This window comes from Hippocampus comes, unplaced genomic scaffold (genome assembly GCF_001891065.2).
Source record: "Hippocampus comes isolate QL1 unplaced genomic scaffold, H_comes_QL1_v1.1 scaffold151, whole genome shotgun sequence".
Taxonomy (NCBI): Eukaryota; Metazoa; Chordata; class Actinopteri; order Syngnathiformes; family Syngnathidae; genus Hippocampus; species Hippocampus comes.
Window position 1 is genome coordinate 504,031 of NW_017805591.1, and position 19,028 is coordinate 523,058.

Below are 19,028 nucleotides of genomic sequence, written 5' to 3' on the forward strand. Positions count from 1 at the left end.
GCATAAACAGTGCATTGAGATTCTTGCAAATGAAATCCAAGTGAGATTACAAATGGAACTCAGGGCAGTTAATTACGTATTATCAGGGACAAAAAAAAATCCTAAAGTCCAACACTGTCAGAACCAGGCTTGGACACGGGACAAGCTTGCAGGGTTCAAATCAAAAGATTTATTTATTTGAGGATCAGCGACTCAACAACTCAAAATGGCAAGACTGTGGAAACAAGGCAAGGACTGCTCAGAACTGTGGCGAGAGGCTGGAGTGTACGCACAAGGACAAAATCCAGTGGCACAGGACAAAGGGAGACAAAGACCATTTAGGGCTGACAATCAGACTCGCACAGGAGGAAGGGTAAGTGACCTGAAACGAGAGGAGGGTCAGTCTTTCAAAATAAAACAGCAATTGACCAGACAAAATCAAACAACCCTCACCGCGGTGTGACAAACACACATTTTTGTAATGTTTTTTTTTTTTTTAATGTGACTCACTAATCTGGAAAATCTGTAATACAATTTGACATTTTTAACCGAGAGGATAAAGAATATATGCCTGCAAGTATTGTTATACTGCCTGTCGACATGTGTTGATGAACCATTTGTGTTCAAATATACATTCCTTAAAGCGTTCTCAACACACCAACAATTGAAATTTGTGCTACGTCAGGGGCACTCTACTGCAGAAGTTCTGCATGCATTTGAAGCCATTTACATTGGTCCCAACAAGGGATGGATGCTGCGCTCAATGGTGCAACTTTCAAAATGACCTGAATACAATTTTTGCTTGCTGTGTCTCTGCAGCTTTCTGGTAACCTGGCTGAGCAGTGAGCAGGCATTACCCAAAACAGAACCACTCACTTTCCTCATTGCAGATGTGTGTGGTTATTTTCTTTGGCAGAGGTCAATATTAAACATTAGCCGCATCGAAACTGTTGACTGATGCAGGAGGAGGTTGAGCAATTTGGGTTATGCAGAACGTCAGGTGAGCAAGCTCTCTGAAAAAGAGCACAGACATGTTATTGGCATGATCTAAAGTATTAGGACACACATCTTTATCAATAAATCAACGGCTTGGCTGGATACCTTTTCCCTGACTTGACCACCAAGATAAACATTAGATATAAAGTCTACGACACACCCATGTTCAAATGCCTGTTTTTTTTTTTAACTAAAAATATACCAAGAAAAATCATCTCTTTCCAAAATTAATGTAATCATAGTATGAACAACCCAATTGAATTTTTTTTTTGGAGTGAATGCAAACAACAGAAATTGTGGTTGCGCAAGTATGTGCGGCGTTTGTGGCTGGCTCTGAGTCAACCAATCACAACCATACAACCATTTCAAGTGCTTCTTAACTAATTAATTAATCAGAAGAGGAGTTTGGAGTGATTAAAAAAAACAAAAAACTTTGTCAGATATGTTAACACTGTCTGTATGCCTAACAGAAAAATATTATTAAAGCATAGTGGGGGGGGGGGTATCATCCCTGGCCCAATCTTATGCCTGAAATGTATTTTATCATGATTATTTCTTAACTTATCACGGCGTGAATAAGACGAACCAATCAGAAAAATAGAGACAGAAAGCTTGACAGAGGGATGCATCAATCATTTGCTCAGGCCCAGTGCCGCTATCAGAGGCTCATGGAGACAGAGAGGCTCTCGTAAAGGAAAACAGTATAGTTTCTTGGCTGGTTATTTAATTCCAGTTTACAATAAAAATTATAAATAGGGACCTTTGACCTTTGTGTGACCTTTCATGTAAATTGAGTGACTTTCTTAAATGATTGTACAGTCTTGGGATGTGGGTGGGTGGGGTGGGGGGGGGGGTCCTTTGTGCAGTGAAACGAGGCGGTAAGAATGAAGTGAGGCTACATTCAAGTTTTGCTTGCAGCTTCAAGACTGCATACTCCAGCTTTAATTTCTAAAAGTTTGTATGAAAAATTGTTGAGTTTATTCACATTTTATTTATTGAAAATAAATGTACCCTAATGGAAAAAAAAAACATACATTTAAATTCCCTAATTTTAGGTGTTTGTCAGGGAGGGCTTTGCCCACCTTTTATCTTTGGCTATTTTGTGTTGCCACTCCAGCAGGCTATTTGAAAAAAGTATGATGATAACCATAGAACAGAAAATATAATTTATTTTGTGACAGAGGCAAGCGATGTCTGTCCTGGCTGCTGGGTCCAATATGGCTAAAGTGACAATAGGTCAATGTCTGTGATTTAAAAAAAAAGAAAAAGCCAGTTTAAACAAAAAATAAAGTCAGCAGCTTTATGGGAAGAGACCCGCTTATCAGATACACACAATAATCACCTTTACTCTTTGGGTCTGTCGTTTGTAAATCAAGGTTAATTCTAAGTACAAACAAATGGTGAGCATTTTGTTGTTTTCTTCCACTGGTGCACTGAAGCATTCTTGTTTTTACTGTTGTATGACAGTTAAGAATGTTACTTAACACATCGCTTGTGCAACACATGAAGGTTTTAAGATAGTTTGATTCAGTTTACTTATTTCCTACCAGGTAAAATATTTTGAAACAACAAACCGAGGCGAACCAGCGTCCTGAAGCATTGTGTTTGATTCTAACACTACTGTGGTCTGTTTAGTGTATGTCCTCCAGATATTCCACTCCATGATGATGAAAAGGTTGAACATTTTTATTCTCACTCATCTGAATCCTTGCAATTATTGGCCCTTGTCTCGCATTACACATCTTTCAATGCGTGCCTACAGAAATCTGGAAGTGAATCTATCAAATTTGGGCCAAGTGTAAAAAGTACTTGTTTTCACTCATCAAAAATCCTGCATTTCTGCCTTCAAAGCTTCCCAACATTTGACCAGACTGCATGTACAATCCAAACGGTAGAAAGGCCGAGTTTAGATGACGGCCACACAGTATCTCAGTGTTAAAAAAAGTTGACATTAACAAAGAAAACATGTTCTGCTGTTCTTCGTAATCCCGCCCATCTGTCTTGTGCTAAGATCCGCGCCTTGGGAACAGTTACAGTGGCTATCTGCTGTTTTTGTAGGGTGAGGTGAGGGGGTGAAAAATGTTTTCGAGACAAACATTAGAAAACTGACAGAAAAGTTGAAAACGCAGGCTCAGCCAAAGATTACACGGCTCAGTTCTCACGTCGGTGTGTCTTGATGGTCTTTGCAGGGACGATTTATTGATAATGTAGACATTTCTATATAGTGCCCTGTCCTCGTAGGGTGACGGGTGAGCCTATCAGAACTGACTTTGGGCAAGCAATGGGGAGAAAATGCAAAATGTACAGAGGAAGAACAGAGCCAAGATTTTAACCCAGAACCTCAGAACGAGGCAAACATGCTCATCACCAATCCACCATGCTGCCATTTATTGCCAGGAAGTCGCATTAAAGGGGGACTGTGTTGACTATATTTTAGGGGTTGCCACAACCACTGACTTAGTAGCACCCTATGGAAAGTGATGAGGCCCCGACATCGGTTTTACCAACAAAATTTGTTGCGCTTATCACAATAGGACATGCATAAAAACGTTTCATGCGATAAATGGAAGAGGAAGTCAGCCATTTTGGGCAAACTCCTGGGCTCATACTCAGATTTGAGAATCCAGCCAAAATGAGCCCCAATTACAAGCAGATCTCGTAGGCCAGTGATTCTCAAAATCATATTTGGACTCCGTCTAGTGGTATCTGAAAGAATCACAGGCTAACTACAGTTCTGTTGTATTTAACTTTTAATTTCAATACATTTGCATTCAATCTTAGACTGCTGTTTTTTTTTTAAATAATTTCTTAAGGAACAATTTTTATGAAACCTTGATGTGTATGCATGTTAAACAAACTATTTTTTATGAAGACCTACATTTTTCTCTCCTTTAGTTAAGCACAGTCTTTATGTTCAAACTGTGCATAATGTTACTGTAGCTTACAGCAATATTCAATCTCTTTTATGATCATCACTCAGGCCTAAAACACCGCTGTAGTGGAATGTCGGTCATGATGGTGGAATTTTGAGTTGCATTGTTGAAGACATATGGGTGATACTAATTTGACCTTTTGGGGGTTTTTTTGCCCCTGTCCTCGACTGTAAGTGGAACTTAGCAGTTTGGTGATCTTTTTGAAGAAATATTACTTTACCACCATTTCCCAATGTTAAGCTCCATCAAAGCTGTTCTCTGACACATGATAATTGCAAGGGACCATCGGCAGGCAGCAGCAGTGGCTTCCGCTCCAGCTATAAAAGGATTAGACAGCTAAAAATACAGCTCGCTCCTCAAGGGGACACACTCGGGCTCCCTTTCCCCTCTGGGTGGCCGGGGCACGGATGCACGATGGTAATCTGAGGAGGATATCGCTTATCTGGAGACAAACAGCCCAGATTGGGAGAGGAGACAGAAGACGCGCTGGGGACAGCATGTGGGAGGGTTGTAACACAATTACACACAAGCACCAAACCTTCTCTGGTACCGCTGAGAAATACCACCGCAATAAATAGTTCACAGAAACCATTTCCTTCCTGTCAGCCTGCACCGTGTAGCACCAAATCTTCATCCCCCAGCGCACCTCCATCACCAACCGCCGCGTTTTTCATTCATTCATTCATTCATTCATTTTGCTCTCTGTATTTCCACCCACATTCCAAAAACATGCATGTTGTTTGATTCGGATTCGTGGGAGCCCTTCTGCAATTGTTTTTTTTTTTCAATGTTTCCCTTTCAGAAGCTCTCCAAATGACGTTTTTTAACTCAATTTTGCTAGCTTGTGGCTTTGCTTTGGGATTTCGGTTTGACATGTTTACTAAGGGACAGTTGGATGCACCTGATTTTCAAAATAAAACTTCTTTCAGACGCATGACGGTGATCGCTGAAATCATTTTTGTTCAGTCTCTCTCTCTGTATGGCCCGGTATCAATTATTTCACTGGCAGGTACTAGTCCAACGTGTACCCCGCCTCTTGCGTGTACCCCGCCACCTTTTGTTGGGATTGGTGAGTGTGTGACGATTTCAGTTTGTGAAAGCATCTCCTCACATGAATTAAGCCTCGCAGTAAAACGGCTTCCAAAGCATACAAATAGTTGTAACTTGGTTAACCTTTTTGGCTCTCACTGAAACACTTCCCACGCCAACGTTTCTGGCGAGATTATGACAAACATGTGACCTCAGACCTAAACATGGCTCCTCATCACATATATATTCCACTCCCTGCAATGTGCGCCACAAAATCTGAGGCAAAACTAAACACTTTAATCCAATTTAATAGTGCCCAAGGCCTCCTTTGAGCATGTCACTTTTATTTATAGCAGTCACGTTACAGCTTTGCTGGCTGTAAAGTTGTTGTCGCGCCTTCATTGATAGACAGCATTTCTCAGCCACTCCAAGCAGAATGAATGTCAGTGCCTCTCACTAACGATTTACGATCATTTAATATTACATCAGTTTTAATTAAGAGCAATGACTTTTTTTAAATGAAAATAGATGAGCAGCACCTTTTGTCATTTCAAATGTACTAATAAAGTTCATTTACTGAGGAAAAAAAAAACATGCATGTATGTGCCAGCCGCACTGTCTTTGATCCCCTGAGCTGGAGGTGTTGGCACAATGTCTTCTCACCACCCCCTCTGTGTGCCCCACCATGACACATATAGCCAGCATCTGTGCATAGGAAATTGATTCTCTTTTCGGAAACAGGCAATTCTCCAAAATGTTGTGAATGACTTGACAGGAGCCCCTTATCATTCATGTACCGTCTAATGAGAGCCAATGTAAGAGTTCTGTCAAATATATTGCATTTTTAAAGATAATAATGCTCAGAGTGTTCAATGTTTATTAATGTGAATGTGGAGAAAAGAGCCTTTTAATCCATATTCATCGATGCCCTTCATGTGATTTTTATCTGAGCAGTAGATTTTAATGAATGATCATTAACTGGGGTTCATAGCCGTTTGTACCACATTTGCCGTATTTCGCAGTTTTTATCCACGTCTCGGATACATATAATGTAGCAGGTCTCCTTTTAATTAAATTGGAGTTGAGTCCTATTTCAGTTTGCTGTTGTTAATGTTTTCCCCATCATGTGCTTTTGGAAAAGAGAAAATGCAGCCTTGCCTTACATGTCCTTACCTTGACATATGCATCAGGACTCAATCGGATTCCAGCTGCATCTTCCCCGAAAAGGCAACAGAATGTTCAGAATGGTAAAGGAGGATTTTATTTTCCAACCTACCGGAATCAAATGCTGCAGCAGTTGAGAGAGACTGCGCCAGTTCGGTAACAGCAAAGTGTAAGTTGTCCAGTTGGGTCCATAATCCCAATGGATTCTTCTTTTTCCCTTAGGCAGTTGTTGTCGTTACCCAGGCTATATAGTAACTAATACAAACAACAATGGGGAGAGGAGGCAACCCCTGCGAAAGGGTTAGTTAATTGGCATACACGTATGATCCTTCCTCAAGGCCTAAGAAATGATTTATTTAAGGTCAGGCTAACTTTTGAGCCTTCAACGTCTCTCTGTGGACCTCTTGATGGGGATCAATTCACTAAATTTCTTCAACGCAGGCTCTCACATTCTCCAAATTGTCATCCTTTTTGCAAAGAAGCTCATGAATCGCATCCAGTCTGCGATTGACTCACTCGTCATCTGAGTCTGAGCCAAGGGGTGACGGTCACCCGGTGACCTGTGACAATGTACGGTACAGTCCACAATGCTCTAGTTTTCTTTGTTTAACTACGAAGTGGAATAAGAGCTGATCATTTGGTCCACTGAACTGCTTCAAACTTTAAAGTTGAAACAAAGGCCGACGAAATGCTTCAGATTCATTTAAGTGGTGCAGAACCATTTGGGCGGCAAAAAACCTGGAGAACACAGAAAAAGAGTTTCACTTATTTAACCGGAGGAAAATATTTGTATTGCGTGCGTATACACAAATGAGCAAACCTCTGGTTCCTGGGATCTGGAAGGTACAGTGAGGACGGTGGCGATTAGCAGTTCTGATACGTAAGCGGACAAGATTGCATATGTATTAAGAAGTAAAATTAGCGATTCATTCTGTGAGTTGGCCGTCCCTATAAGAAAGACAGCAGAAAAGATTTGTGCGCCATTTCGATCTTTAAGACAAACCCTTGCATTCAAAATAAAACCAGATAATTCAAAGAAGATTGCATCCAGAAATTTCTTCATTATCCTCCATCTTCATTCTGACAACTCCTGCAATTGTCAGCATGATTCCACCTCAAAGATCATTCATTAAATTGAGATCATGACACGTAACTGACAGCTTTGCCAATTTCGATAGTGTTGCCAGTGTCTTTTGAAATTTGCGATAAAGCAGGAAACTGCCAACTCGAAACAGCAGAACACCCGTTCACAGAATTCCAATTGTGTCTGTATTGGGTTTGTATACCCGGCTGCACGTGCCAGCTCCCCCTTTCCCGATCTGCTTGTCAAAAAAAAAAAAAGTGGTCGATTGCGTTGACAGACCAGCTGATCAATTTCATCGTTTGGATTTTCAGAGGACAATGCAGCAGGATGATAGTTTGAGACAAAAAGACACTGCGAGACAAAGCCAGCAAGCAGGAAAAATAGAGGAAGTGAGGGAGCACAGTAAAGAAGAGTCTCCCTCCGTCAAGAGCCTCGAAGAAAAGTATAATCTGTATAATAGACTGTGCCTGATACTCTGCAGAAAAGTAAATAAACAAAAGGTATTGTGCCCTCTCTGACTGTGTCAAGACTGAGCATTCTTAACATTTGTGAAGACAGAATTCTTGATACAGATCTTCACATCACATTACCTCATGGGGGTACCTGCAGGTTGGTGTACATTGCTATGATTTTGAACAACAGTGACTCATATATATATATATATATATATATATATATATAGCGATTACTGGGTGTGAATCAATCTCGTTGAAGAATTATTTGTCAATTGCAACAGGGTATTGTTTTTGTTTTTTTTAAGTTCATTATTTTTGGAGACAGTGCAAGGATGGAAATGCGTAATCAACATTACGTGATGAAATCATTTTATTGCAAATATGCACTCCAGATGAGCGAAGTGAAAATAAAGACAAGTCAGACCATCGTCATACAAGAACAATTCAAGTGGGTTTTTTTCATCTCTCGTTCTCTCTCCTTGATTCAGTACATATGGTCAGTCAGTCTGTTGTACATACATCAAGACGAGGTGACAATTATTTCACATGAAGACAAGATGTGAATATATATCAAATTTTTTCCCAACTATTCCTAAGAGATGGCATGTATTGAACTTATCTTACAGAAAAATATAAACAACTGTCTGTGCGTAATAAAGGCCTCTGTAAAATATTTTACAAGCTGCTACGGAACTTCCCAAAAACACAATGTAGTTTTACACAATGCACTTATATTTGGGTAAAATTTGAGACAAAAATGTCCAACATTTTACATCCGTCACAAAAACCCACTGATTTTTTTAATATATACATAGATTTTTACATTACATTATCAATACAAATGTGTAAGTTCTTCCTTATGACACAACAGGTCATTTATGTCATGTTTTAAAAAATATATACTATGCGTATTCATATCTATATATTCCAGTACATTAAAAATATGAGTTTATGAATATGCACTTGTATCCATTTAATGTTAATAGAACTTGGGAAATAAACAGTTTTTGTTAGGTCTTCAAATCAACCACGTCATTCAAGGATTTATGAGATGAGTTTTATGTTAATGTGGTGACTCATAAACACAACGTTGAGTGAAGGGCAAAACTACAGGCACCGATGAGTCAAACTTATAAAACACGCTGAGGAAAAAATAAATGAGTGAACTGATATCTGATCATTATAGAAAAGTCACATGAAATCATCTACTCATTCAGAGAATAGGCTCTGTGTCGTTCCAACTCACAAATGCATCCTTCCACCTGAAAAACACAAGATTACAGCAAGTTAGATCAAGTTGTGACATCAGACAACACATTCCGCCAACAGCTTTACGATCTACTGTTTTGCAGGTTGCAATGATTCCACGAGAACTAAACTGAGGTGAAGAAGACCTGCTTCATTACTACGGTCGTGTATTTTTTTTTTTTTTTTTTATCGATATCCGTTCAATCATTAGCAACTTCAATTCAGTGGACTGAACTCATGTAGGGATTGAGGATGTCAGCCAGTAGAAGCCACCATTACTGGCAGTGTGACAAAAGATTGGACGAGACAAACTGATAATTGGGCCGAATTTGAGTATGACTGTCACTTCCAAACACTGCCAGCAAAGGCCCAATCATCAAATGTCTCAGAAAGATGATCCTCTAGTGGGGGTGGTTTCACATTTAAATGTGCAAATCCGTATTTGTGTTCTGAACACAGAGTGCTGCCAATCCACAGACTCCATGACTGAGATGTGAAAAGGAACAATAGTCAATGAATAAGCTTCTGCTGTTACCTGACGCAAACAACAACTGGTTGTCTTGAGTCTTCATATAATGTGCCTCACAAGTCATTTACCACAATAGCGATGACAAGGATACCGCATTATGGTTAACACGTGATCTAAAAGTTAACCTAGCTTCTAGCTTCTACAACTCTTTCTTGTATTTTTGGGCAGTGTCGATGCCCTGTGGCACCGTGCTCCATTTCACACGTAAGTCCTGGTGCTACGATAGACATCGTTATGCTTGAGGTGTGCTATGTTAGTCGTCTCAAGTGCACAGCACACATTATCACAGCAGTAAGCACACATCTGGCAATTTTTTTCCTTTGTCATTGGTCGGGTCTCACTTAAAAAAAAAAAAAAAACAGAAAAAAATGGTATGTGTGTGTACCTTGCTTTAAATGTAAAGAGAGGCTCACCTTGTTCGAATGCAGAGCTCCAGAGGAGGAATTAGATCGGCGTCTTGACAACTCAAAGCTGATTTGCCGACAGCTAAAAATAAAAAGAAATAAAAATAATGTATTGAATTATTTTTACCCCAAAAATTGGAAACAACACAGCATATTATTTACACCAAGAATTGAGGTTGTGTTTCAAGAAAAATGGATAGAAATATTTTATTAAATGGCCCATTAAGGTGCCCTTGTTTGAGTTTGGAATAGAATTACCAAACTGAAGAGCCCTTGCCTCTCTCATGACCTCACAAACGGACAACAATTCCCTCCCATGGACACATGCCGAAATCTTCCAAGAGGAAAAGATCTTTTAGTTTCAATATCCATCCACCCATTTTCTAATCTGCTTATCCTCACGAGGGGCGCGACCGTGCTGGAGCCTATCTTAGCTGTCTTCAGCAGTAGGCGGGGTACTGGTTGAACGGTTTGCCAGCCAATCGCAGGGCACACATAGACAAACAACCATTCACGCTCACGATCACACCAAGGGACAATTTAGAGTGATAAATGAACCTACCATGCATGTTTTTGGAATGTGGGAGAAAACCGGAGTACCCGGAGAAAACCCACACAGGCACCGGAGAACACGCAAACCCCACACAGAAAGCCTGGGGCCCGGAATCGAACCCATGACCTTTTCACTGTGAGGCGCGTATGCTAACCAGTCTCTCTATCTATCGATCTATACATATCTATATCTATATCTATAGATAGATATATAGATATAAAATAAAATAAAAGTTATGTACTCACAACAGACAGTGAGACGGATCTCTTCCTGCTGATTGGCCAAGCCGTCATAATAGTACAGGTCAAACTCTTCACCCTTGTCCTGATTTGTTAACAGCTCCTCCTGCAGGCCAAACAGCACACTGAAGTGGCTTTCACTGCACACAACCCAAATTGGAAGAAGGGGGTTCTTGAGATAGTCTCCAACCTGAAAGAAATGAAAGAAAATAGACAGACACACAGACCGATAAGAGATAAAGAGGCGCATTTCAAAAGTGTTTGACAAGCGCTGCCCTTAGGAAGCCTTTTATGCGAACATTACAGCAATCACAGACTTGATTACAGTAATTGAATTATCTGAAGTTATCTCAAACTGCATTCTGGCATCATTCAGTGCTTGATTACGGCGAGCCAAGGATAACAGGCACATTTTTCTTTGGAGACGATTGTGATAGGGAAAATGCTCTGAAGTTTATAAGTGAATCTGAAAAAAGCCAAAGCGGTGAGATTTATGCTTTTCAAATGTCAAGGGAACATGTCTCCACATAACGTTTGTACAGTTTTTTATAGTGTTTGTACATGATTGTGAAAGGTGGTAGTTGAGGGCATGTGGCTCACCTTGAAGATGTTATAATGTTCAAACAGTGACAGAAGGCCAATATTACAGGGAGCTTTGATTCCCTTGAGCAGCGTAGAGTTGCCGTTGCCGGAGTCCAGCTCCACATCACCGTCAAAGGCGTTAGAAACCGCTCGTCCCACAAGCAGCAGGTTCACAAGCTCCTGGCCAACATAAACACCAAAAGGTAAATAGACAAACTACACATACTGTATAAGAAGACTTCAATTATCCCTCGCGGGCCAATGCATCTATTACAGCAACTAGTTAGGAAAAGTATCTCGATGATACTATAGTATATAGTATGATATACTTTATCATTGATGAAAATGGTTTTGTTATAGGAGACTTTCAAAATGCATGTGTGACCCAAATATAGTTTGGAAATAATTATTTGATCCCATGGTGAATTTGGGAGTTAATTGACCTAAAAGGACATGACCTGTGTCTCAAATTTTAATAGCCGTTTATCTATTATGACAATAGAGAGAATAACAGTCATCATTAAAATGTATAAAACGGTGCGCACATGTACCGGCCCGCCTTAAGTTTGTCGGTGAACCGTGAAGTGAGTCAGAGCAGCCTTGGGAGAAAGTATTGTGGTCAGACGAAACCAAAGTTGTGATTTGGCATCAAGCCGATCCATCGTGTTTGAAGGTTAAGGATGAACAAAATCAGAGTATGACCCAAAGAACACCCTCTCCAAGTCAAGCAGGGAGGTGGAAACACATTTTTTGGGTCTTGTTTCTGGAAAGGTCGCTGGGCGACTTGAACAAATTGACAAGCCCATGTACGGAGAGACATGTCCGATAAAATCTTGGACTACTCATTTCAGTCAGGAAACTTTCCTAAACCCCTGAAAGTAGCCGCTGTAATGGCATTATCAAGTATTGGTCCTAGGTCTTGGCGCGCACTCAAACGTAAGTACTCAAACCGTATTTGCTTTTAACAAAGGTGTATTGGTGGAGCCCTAATTTAGAATTATATATAAATTTGGTCAGCCATTGACTAGTTTTCATACCTGAGTGCAGTAGCCATGAGCTCCAATGAGTGCGGTGGTGGCCACATCCATATCTTCTTTCAATCTGACAAAAAAAATATGTATTATTTACTTTATTATATGATTTCATTATAAAAACGTTTGGGGTGTTTTTTTTAGTATATCTTTTATACTCGATCTATGTCAACCTTTCCATACTTATCAATAGATCGAGACAGGACGGCAGATATGGTCAGGAGTAGGCATCCCAGCTCCCCTGTCTCAAACTGTATGAATGATACAGAGCAACGATAGATTAATATGCAGTATTTGAAAGGGACGCATTATGGACAATTGACCTTTTAATGACATTTTTTAAATTTTTTTTTTGTTGTTTTTTTTTACCCACAGGTACAGATGACGAAATTTTTTTTTGTTGTTGTTTTTTTTTACCCACAGGTACAGATGACGACTGACGGACCCCTTTCTTTTAATGACAACCAAGTGAATTGTCTTTGACTTGCCTATTTCTGAAAACGTGGGTAATTTGGCTCCTCTCTCTGCCATTGTCGAGCGACAACCGCATGTGCTTTATTCCAATCAAATATTGCTCAAAGACCAAACAAAAACTTTTCTTACATGACATAACATCCACTCCTATCGAACACTTTTTGGAGCAGCTGTTTGTAATTGCTGACATTTCAACATTCGCCTGCATGTTTTTCGAACAGTCTTGCCACACATTTCACTGAAATGAAGCCTGCAACATGGGGAATTTCCATACTTTCAGAAAACTCTGGCAGGAAAACAGCAGCCATGCGTTATTTGCTGTAAGCCTGTTTCAGTTTACTTCTGTTTTTACCATCACATGTACAGAAAGTCCTGTCGAAAGTTGATGCTAATGGCAGGATAAAGCAGCTAGCCAAAGGAGCCCGTGGGCTCGTGTGTGTTTGGGAGTGAGGAGGGCTGTGCGGGCTCCTGCCTTGTGGCTTCTTGACGCCAAGTGTGGCTGGATCCCACCAGAGGCAGAGTTGGGGCTTGAGAAACTTGGTGCTTGGGGGACAGGCCACCTTCATCGATGCCAGTGCAGACTGCATTTGCAGTCTGCATTGGTTTCATCATATGGGTTGACCTTAAAAGTATTTCCATACAGCGGACGTGGCTTCTTCTCCAACTGCCCAGAAGGTACTATACTGTATATGTCAGGCTGGTACAGTAGTATCGCTGTTGTAGTTTCAGCAGATTTTTTCTTTTTTTACGAGTATGAGGACAAGCACAGACGGGCACTATCGGCACCGCGGCAACAAAGTCACAAAGTTGGCAATACTGAGAAATTGTTCGCTTCATCCAACGCCCTATTTCTGTCCCCGTTGTCATGGTAATGAAAGCTGTACTTGGCATTCCCCATGAAAACTGCCCCCCAAAACTGCGTGATTTGAACCAGAGTGTGACAAGTGGATATTATGTTTGTGATAATCTTTATACTTTTTGACAGAATAATGTCAGAGACCTCCTACTTTTAATAAGAAACCTGGGTTTTAAATTCTGGCGAAAAAATGCATTTACTTGCTTTAATTCAAGAGGTGAACTCAATGAAGGGAGACAACACATGAAATCTCTCACCTGCTCAATGTTTTGCTCCAGTAGCAACTGCAGGTCTTCAATACTGTCCACTGTAAAACAGCTTATCTAAAAATGTATAGAAAGAAAGAAGGAAAGAGCGTTTAGGCACCTCTACGATAGTCGTTCTTTTTGTTTCAAACTGACCCCGGCCCTGTCAGAGAAGGGAAAAGTGATTTGGCCCTCACAGAAAAAAGTCTGGGGACCCCTGCTGTAAAGCTTCCACTGTACTGTATGTAGTTCATAAGATGCCCCCAAACATGTTTATACCTTTTCAAGCACTCCTTCAGATGTGTAGTGTCCACTTGGGGTGAAAAGCATTCTTCCCGAGTTTCTGTTTTAGGACAAAACAGGGTGTAAAGTTAATGCACAAGTTAAGATGGTGGTCCACCATTAGGACCACTCTACAGTCTGCATTAGAACGACTGTAAAGTAGGTACATGAAGACATTTCAAAAGTAGGCTCTTACATTGCTACCGTAGCTTGTTTTTCCTCGCTGGCCCTCCACAGGACTTCTGCCACAGCTAGGACCAGACATTTTCTTCTGGTTGCGTTTGTTGGCCTTAAACGCCTGAGAACAAGGTGGCGCATGAGTGAAAAACAAGCTTTTCTGACTCAATGCAATGTTGATACCCAAGTGGCTCCAAAGCGGAGCAGCACCGAAAGACCTGATTTAAGCGTAATGTGATTCAAAATATTGACTAATGCAACATAAGGAAGGGAAGTACAACATACTGAAGTCTTGTATTACTACTGTCCATATTTTCAAAGAGAAGCTTCTTTAAAACAAAAGCTTGGATGGAAGCCAGAACCCCACAAGGACCGCCCTAGAAAATAAACAAGTCAACTTCTTAAGAACACAGCACAGAACGAGTACATTTTGTGACAATTCGAAATAAGCCATGGCTTATACCTTTTTCTGCACCATTCCATATCTCAGGTCATGCGTTTCGGAGAAGGTGAAACCCTGATTTCTCCACTCGACGGTGAAACATTTGAGACTTGAGCCGAGGAGAACTGACTTCAATTCCTGGGTAGAACAAAAGCAATCACTAAATAATATAGCTCCCACCTTGATCTGAAAATCTCCTGGTGTAAATGAACAACCGAGGCGGTGTGCTGGTCCATTGGGCGGACTGTGTGGCTGCTCGCTGCAGTTGCAGTGTTTTCGATGGACATTTTGGAGAATTCTGGTAGCTCATCATCAACGTCATCTGAACATAAGAGAAATAAATGCGTCATCAGCTATGGTGGATCAAAAAGTGTTTTAAAAAGATGTATCCATCCAGCCAGGCAATTTCTATAGCACTTGATCTCATTTAGGGTGTGGGTGGGCTGGAGCCTATCCCAGCTAACACTCACATCTGTGGAGAAGTTAGAGTCTTCATAAACTTAATGTGCATTTTTTTCAAATGTGGGAGGAAGGTGAAGGTTTTGTAGATTTGGTTTTTTTGGGGAGGCTGGAACGGATTAAAGGTATTTCCGTTCATTTCGCGAGGGAAAGATGATTTAAGGTACAAGTCTTTTGAGTTACAAGCATAAGCACAAATATTAAACTCAAGGCACCACAGTACTGGAGAAAAACCACAAAAGCTTGAGTATATCAAATAAATTCCACACAGAAGGCCATAGCCAAGATTTGAACCCAGAATTTCTCATCTGTGAGGCAGATGTGCTAACCATTACTCCAATGTGCTGCCCCAGAAAAACATTTAGACAAAAACTTACCTAAAACCAACACAGACAAATCTCTCACATTTGGCTGCGTCTTGGACTTAACTCTGGGAGAGAGGACATAGAATTGTGAGCACAAAAAGACTTTGACAACATGTAACTCAAAAGAAGAGCTTTACATTTTTCTGTAATTTCTGCTTTGTCCTTCCCTCTCCAAGCTCTTCACTCTTTCTGTCGCATCACTTAGGCATTTTTCAAAGACTTTTTGCTCTAAACTGCTCCCTGACAGTCCATCCCGAGACTTCCTGTGCTCCTCTTGTTTTCTGAGCAGCAGTTGAGGCGTGACCACTTTTTGAGTCTGCCTTTGTTTGGTTGACGCCTGAATCACAACAGTAACAGACGATCATAATCAAAGTGTCTCTGTTAGAAAAGCAGACCACGGTCGAATAAGTGAACGCTACCTGAAGTGTGCTGGCTATCGGTCCAGCCATCATACCGCGTCTAATCCGACTGGGTCGGCTCCTTTGAATGACTTCATTGACGGGAGGCTTTTTTTCAGATTCACTCATCGTAAGGCGATTGTTATCATGCCGAGACGCCATCTTCGACTGGCCGTTTTCATCTGCTGGGGCATTTAACCATGACCCAGTTTCACTGTGCTTCATGAATCTCTCTCCATCAAGTGACAATAACACCCTTGCATTGGGGGATGCTCCCTTGTCCTGTGGCCTGTGAGTGAAATTCCATTTAATTTTCGGTCAAACAAAACACGAGAACTTAATCGAAAACTTGCTTAATGACTACCTTAATTTGATGTGGTCACCAGAAACAAAGGACACTGTGCTGTGTTCTGAGTTAATTTCGTTCATTGGCGACGGCGTTCCCGCAGGAGAAAGACTAACTGAGCTGATAATTGAAGCCGACTGCAGGGAATCACTTTCCTCACCTTCACAGGCCATCATGACATCTTTGTGACCTTCAATGCGATGCTTGACAATGATCTCCAGCAAAGTCCTCAGAGGTGAACTCTGAACCTTTAGTAAAACAAATGTCATTAGATGATTAAAAATGGTACAATAACACGAATAAACTATTCTGTAATAGCAGAAAGAGAAGCAATTAGGGGCATCACATAAGTGCATTTCTGTAGACCTCGTGCCAAAAAAATTGAAAGTCAATGGGCAGCCATTACTTCAAATGTGAATTCATTAAATTTTCTATTAATTAGTCATTTGTGAAATGTGAATCAATCCATTCTAAGCCTATTACAGTTAACATGGGGCAAAAAGAAGACAAAATGCTGGATCGGTTGCTCTCACTGAATGGGAACTGAACTCATGCTGCCTGCATGAAAGTCTGTCACGTGAACCTCTACGCCATCAATGATTTTTAATCCAGAAGTGCCAGAGAAAATAGGTGGATGGAAGCTTTCTGTGCCAAAATTAAAATCAATGTGAACTACTTCATTTTAATGTAATTCCAATTCATTTAATTGTACCGTACTCAGTGATGAGGGTTTTTTCGGATCGTGTTTCATGACAACAATGTATCAGACGGATGCAAACAATGGCCCATTTCAACAATTCAATTTTTATTATTGATTCCATCAAACATCTGATTCAAACCCAAAAAATAAATTAACCATCGTGTTTCATGACAACAATATATCAGACGGATGCAAACAATGGCCCATTTCAATAATTCAGTTATTATTATTGATTCCAATCAAACATCTGATTCAAACCCAAAAAATAAATTAATATTACACTTTGCAAAAACTTTGGTAAATATATTCATGAATGGCAAATTTACAATATGTAGCATGTGCTACTTGTGCGTAAATGTGCCATATATGCTGTGAGGCAAATGTTGAAGGTCTTTACCTTATTTGCTCTGTACAAATCCTCAATGTGCAAAACTTGTCTCAAATGGGATCTGTTGTTGATGCTGGACTGAGTGCGTGGATGCTCTTCATCCATGCAGGCGATCGTCCTCTTGAGTCCCTGCACATTGGTTATATAGTATATGAATATCGCTAGAGTTGAAAATCTGCATATTGAATTTTTATTATTATTTTATTATTATTAATGTAGCCTGCAATGATGTGTGCCTTTTGACAGTTGTTTGTCAACTGTAAATTTCTGGAAATTTTGTTTGACATTAGTAGCATGCAAGTGTAGGCCGAATTAAAAAAAAACATTTTTAAAAACTACGAAGCCTTGGATTAATGCGATGGAGCTCTGGATATCTGCTCTTGAGTGACAGCTGCCAACTGCGGATGTACTCTTACAATACATATGAACATTTAAGCACTTGAATGGCGTGAGGGTAAAATATGCTTTGTAAGAAACATCTTGGAGCTTTTACAACTCAGACTTACAGAGAGTTGTTCCTCAATTCCTAAGGGCAAATGCTATGAGAAACATCTTGGAGCTTTTACAACTCAGACTTACTGTACTGAGAGTTGTTCCTCAATTCCTAAGGGCAAATGCTATATATTCTGTATCAACTTTGTGTCTAACTATTCATGCCCAGATGCCATACCGGGTAAGAAAATGTGTGAGTTAATTGAGACCAGCTCACCATGATTTCAGGATAGCGTAATTACCTTTGAAACGAAAATCTGCCATTAACTTTGAGTAAATCAATTCATTTTAATTGGCAGTGCTGATACTAGTGCATTCTCCCACGGGATAAGCGAACGCTGACTGTTTAGCATGGCTAACGTTCGTGGCTACAGGAGATGTAGAAGTGTCTTTATTTTATTTATTTAATCTCCCGGAGGCATCCAACGTACCTTTCTGCTCAGATATTCCCGCACGAGGGACGCGGACACCTCCTCCACACAAATGACCATCGCTGTGGGGAAAACTGAGCCAGATTTGCTACGATACAGCACACGGGAAGCGGCCGACTCGCTTGGCGTTCAGTGCACAGGACTGTGATATGCTAAACGCACATGCAGAATTTACTTAACGTACTGTATTTTACAAAAACAGAAAAAAACATCTCTAATAAAACTCCGTAAAAGAAAGACAGGCATACATTTCGACGAGACGTCCAGTGGGCGGGGTTTTGCCGTGACGCATAACGTTTTGCGTCACAGCACTTGCGCGTTCTTGTCTGCTCCTACCCGGTCCCATATCGTCTTTTTATGATCCGGAAAACTAAAAATGTTTCAGGTTATGTTCATACGTATAATAATTACACTACTATGTATTCAAGAGAACAAAATGTTGCTTATAAGCAAGCGCGTTCAGCTCCGTCCTTCTAAAGCGCGCCCCCGTACGTTACCATGGCGATGACACAAATATGGCAGCGGCCATATCTCGTAAATGAAAATGAATGTGCACTTTCATTCATACACGATGACCTTCCTGAATGGAGTTTGCATGTTTTCCCCATGCTTGCACGGATTTTCTCTCTACCCTGACTTCCTCCCGCATTCCCCAAAACAAGCATGCTTCGGTTAATACTCAAAATTGCCCATCGGTGTGAATGTGAGCATGAATGGTTGTTTATTTGTCTATACAGTATATGCTTT

The 19,028-nt window shown here is 40.5% G+C and overlaps 1 protein-coding gene across 1 annotated transcript; it reads right to left on the reverse strand.

Annotated features, from left to right (window-relative positions):
- Positions 1–7,923: 7,923 nt before the first annotated feature.
- mindy4 (MINDY lysine 48 deubiquitinase 4) lies at positions 7,924–18,594 on the reverse strand. The gene is made up of 18 exons (XM_019880178.1): positions 18,282–18,594; positions 17,368–17,487; positions 16,289–16,518; positions 15,946–16,213; positions 15,664–15,863; positions 15,539–15,591; positions 14,918–15,024; positions 14,724–14,840; positions 14,546–14,637; positions 14,280–14,381; positions 14,081–14,144; positions 13,814–13,879; positions 12,410–12,477; positions 12,233–12,296; positions 11,214–11,375; positions 10,620–10,803; positions 9,831–9,903; positions 7,924–8,902 (listed from the first exon to the last, which is right to left on the reverse strand). Exons 1-18 carry the CDS (start codon positions 18,339–18,341, stop codon positions 8,854–8,856), a joined length of 2,079 nt encoding a protein of 692 aa, XP_019735737.1. The 5' UTR covers positions 18,342–18,594; the 3' UTR covers positions 7,924–8,853.
- Positions 18,595–19,028: the final 434 nt, after the last annotated feature.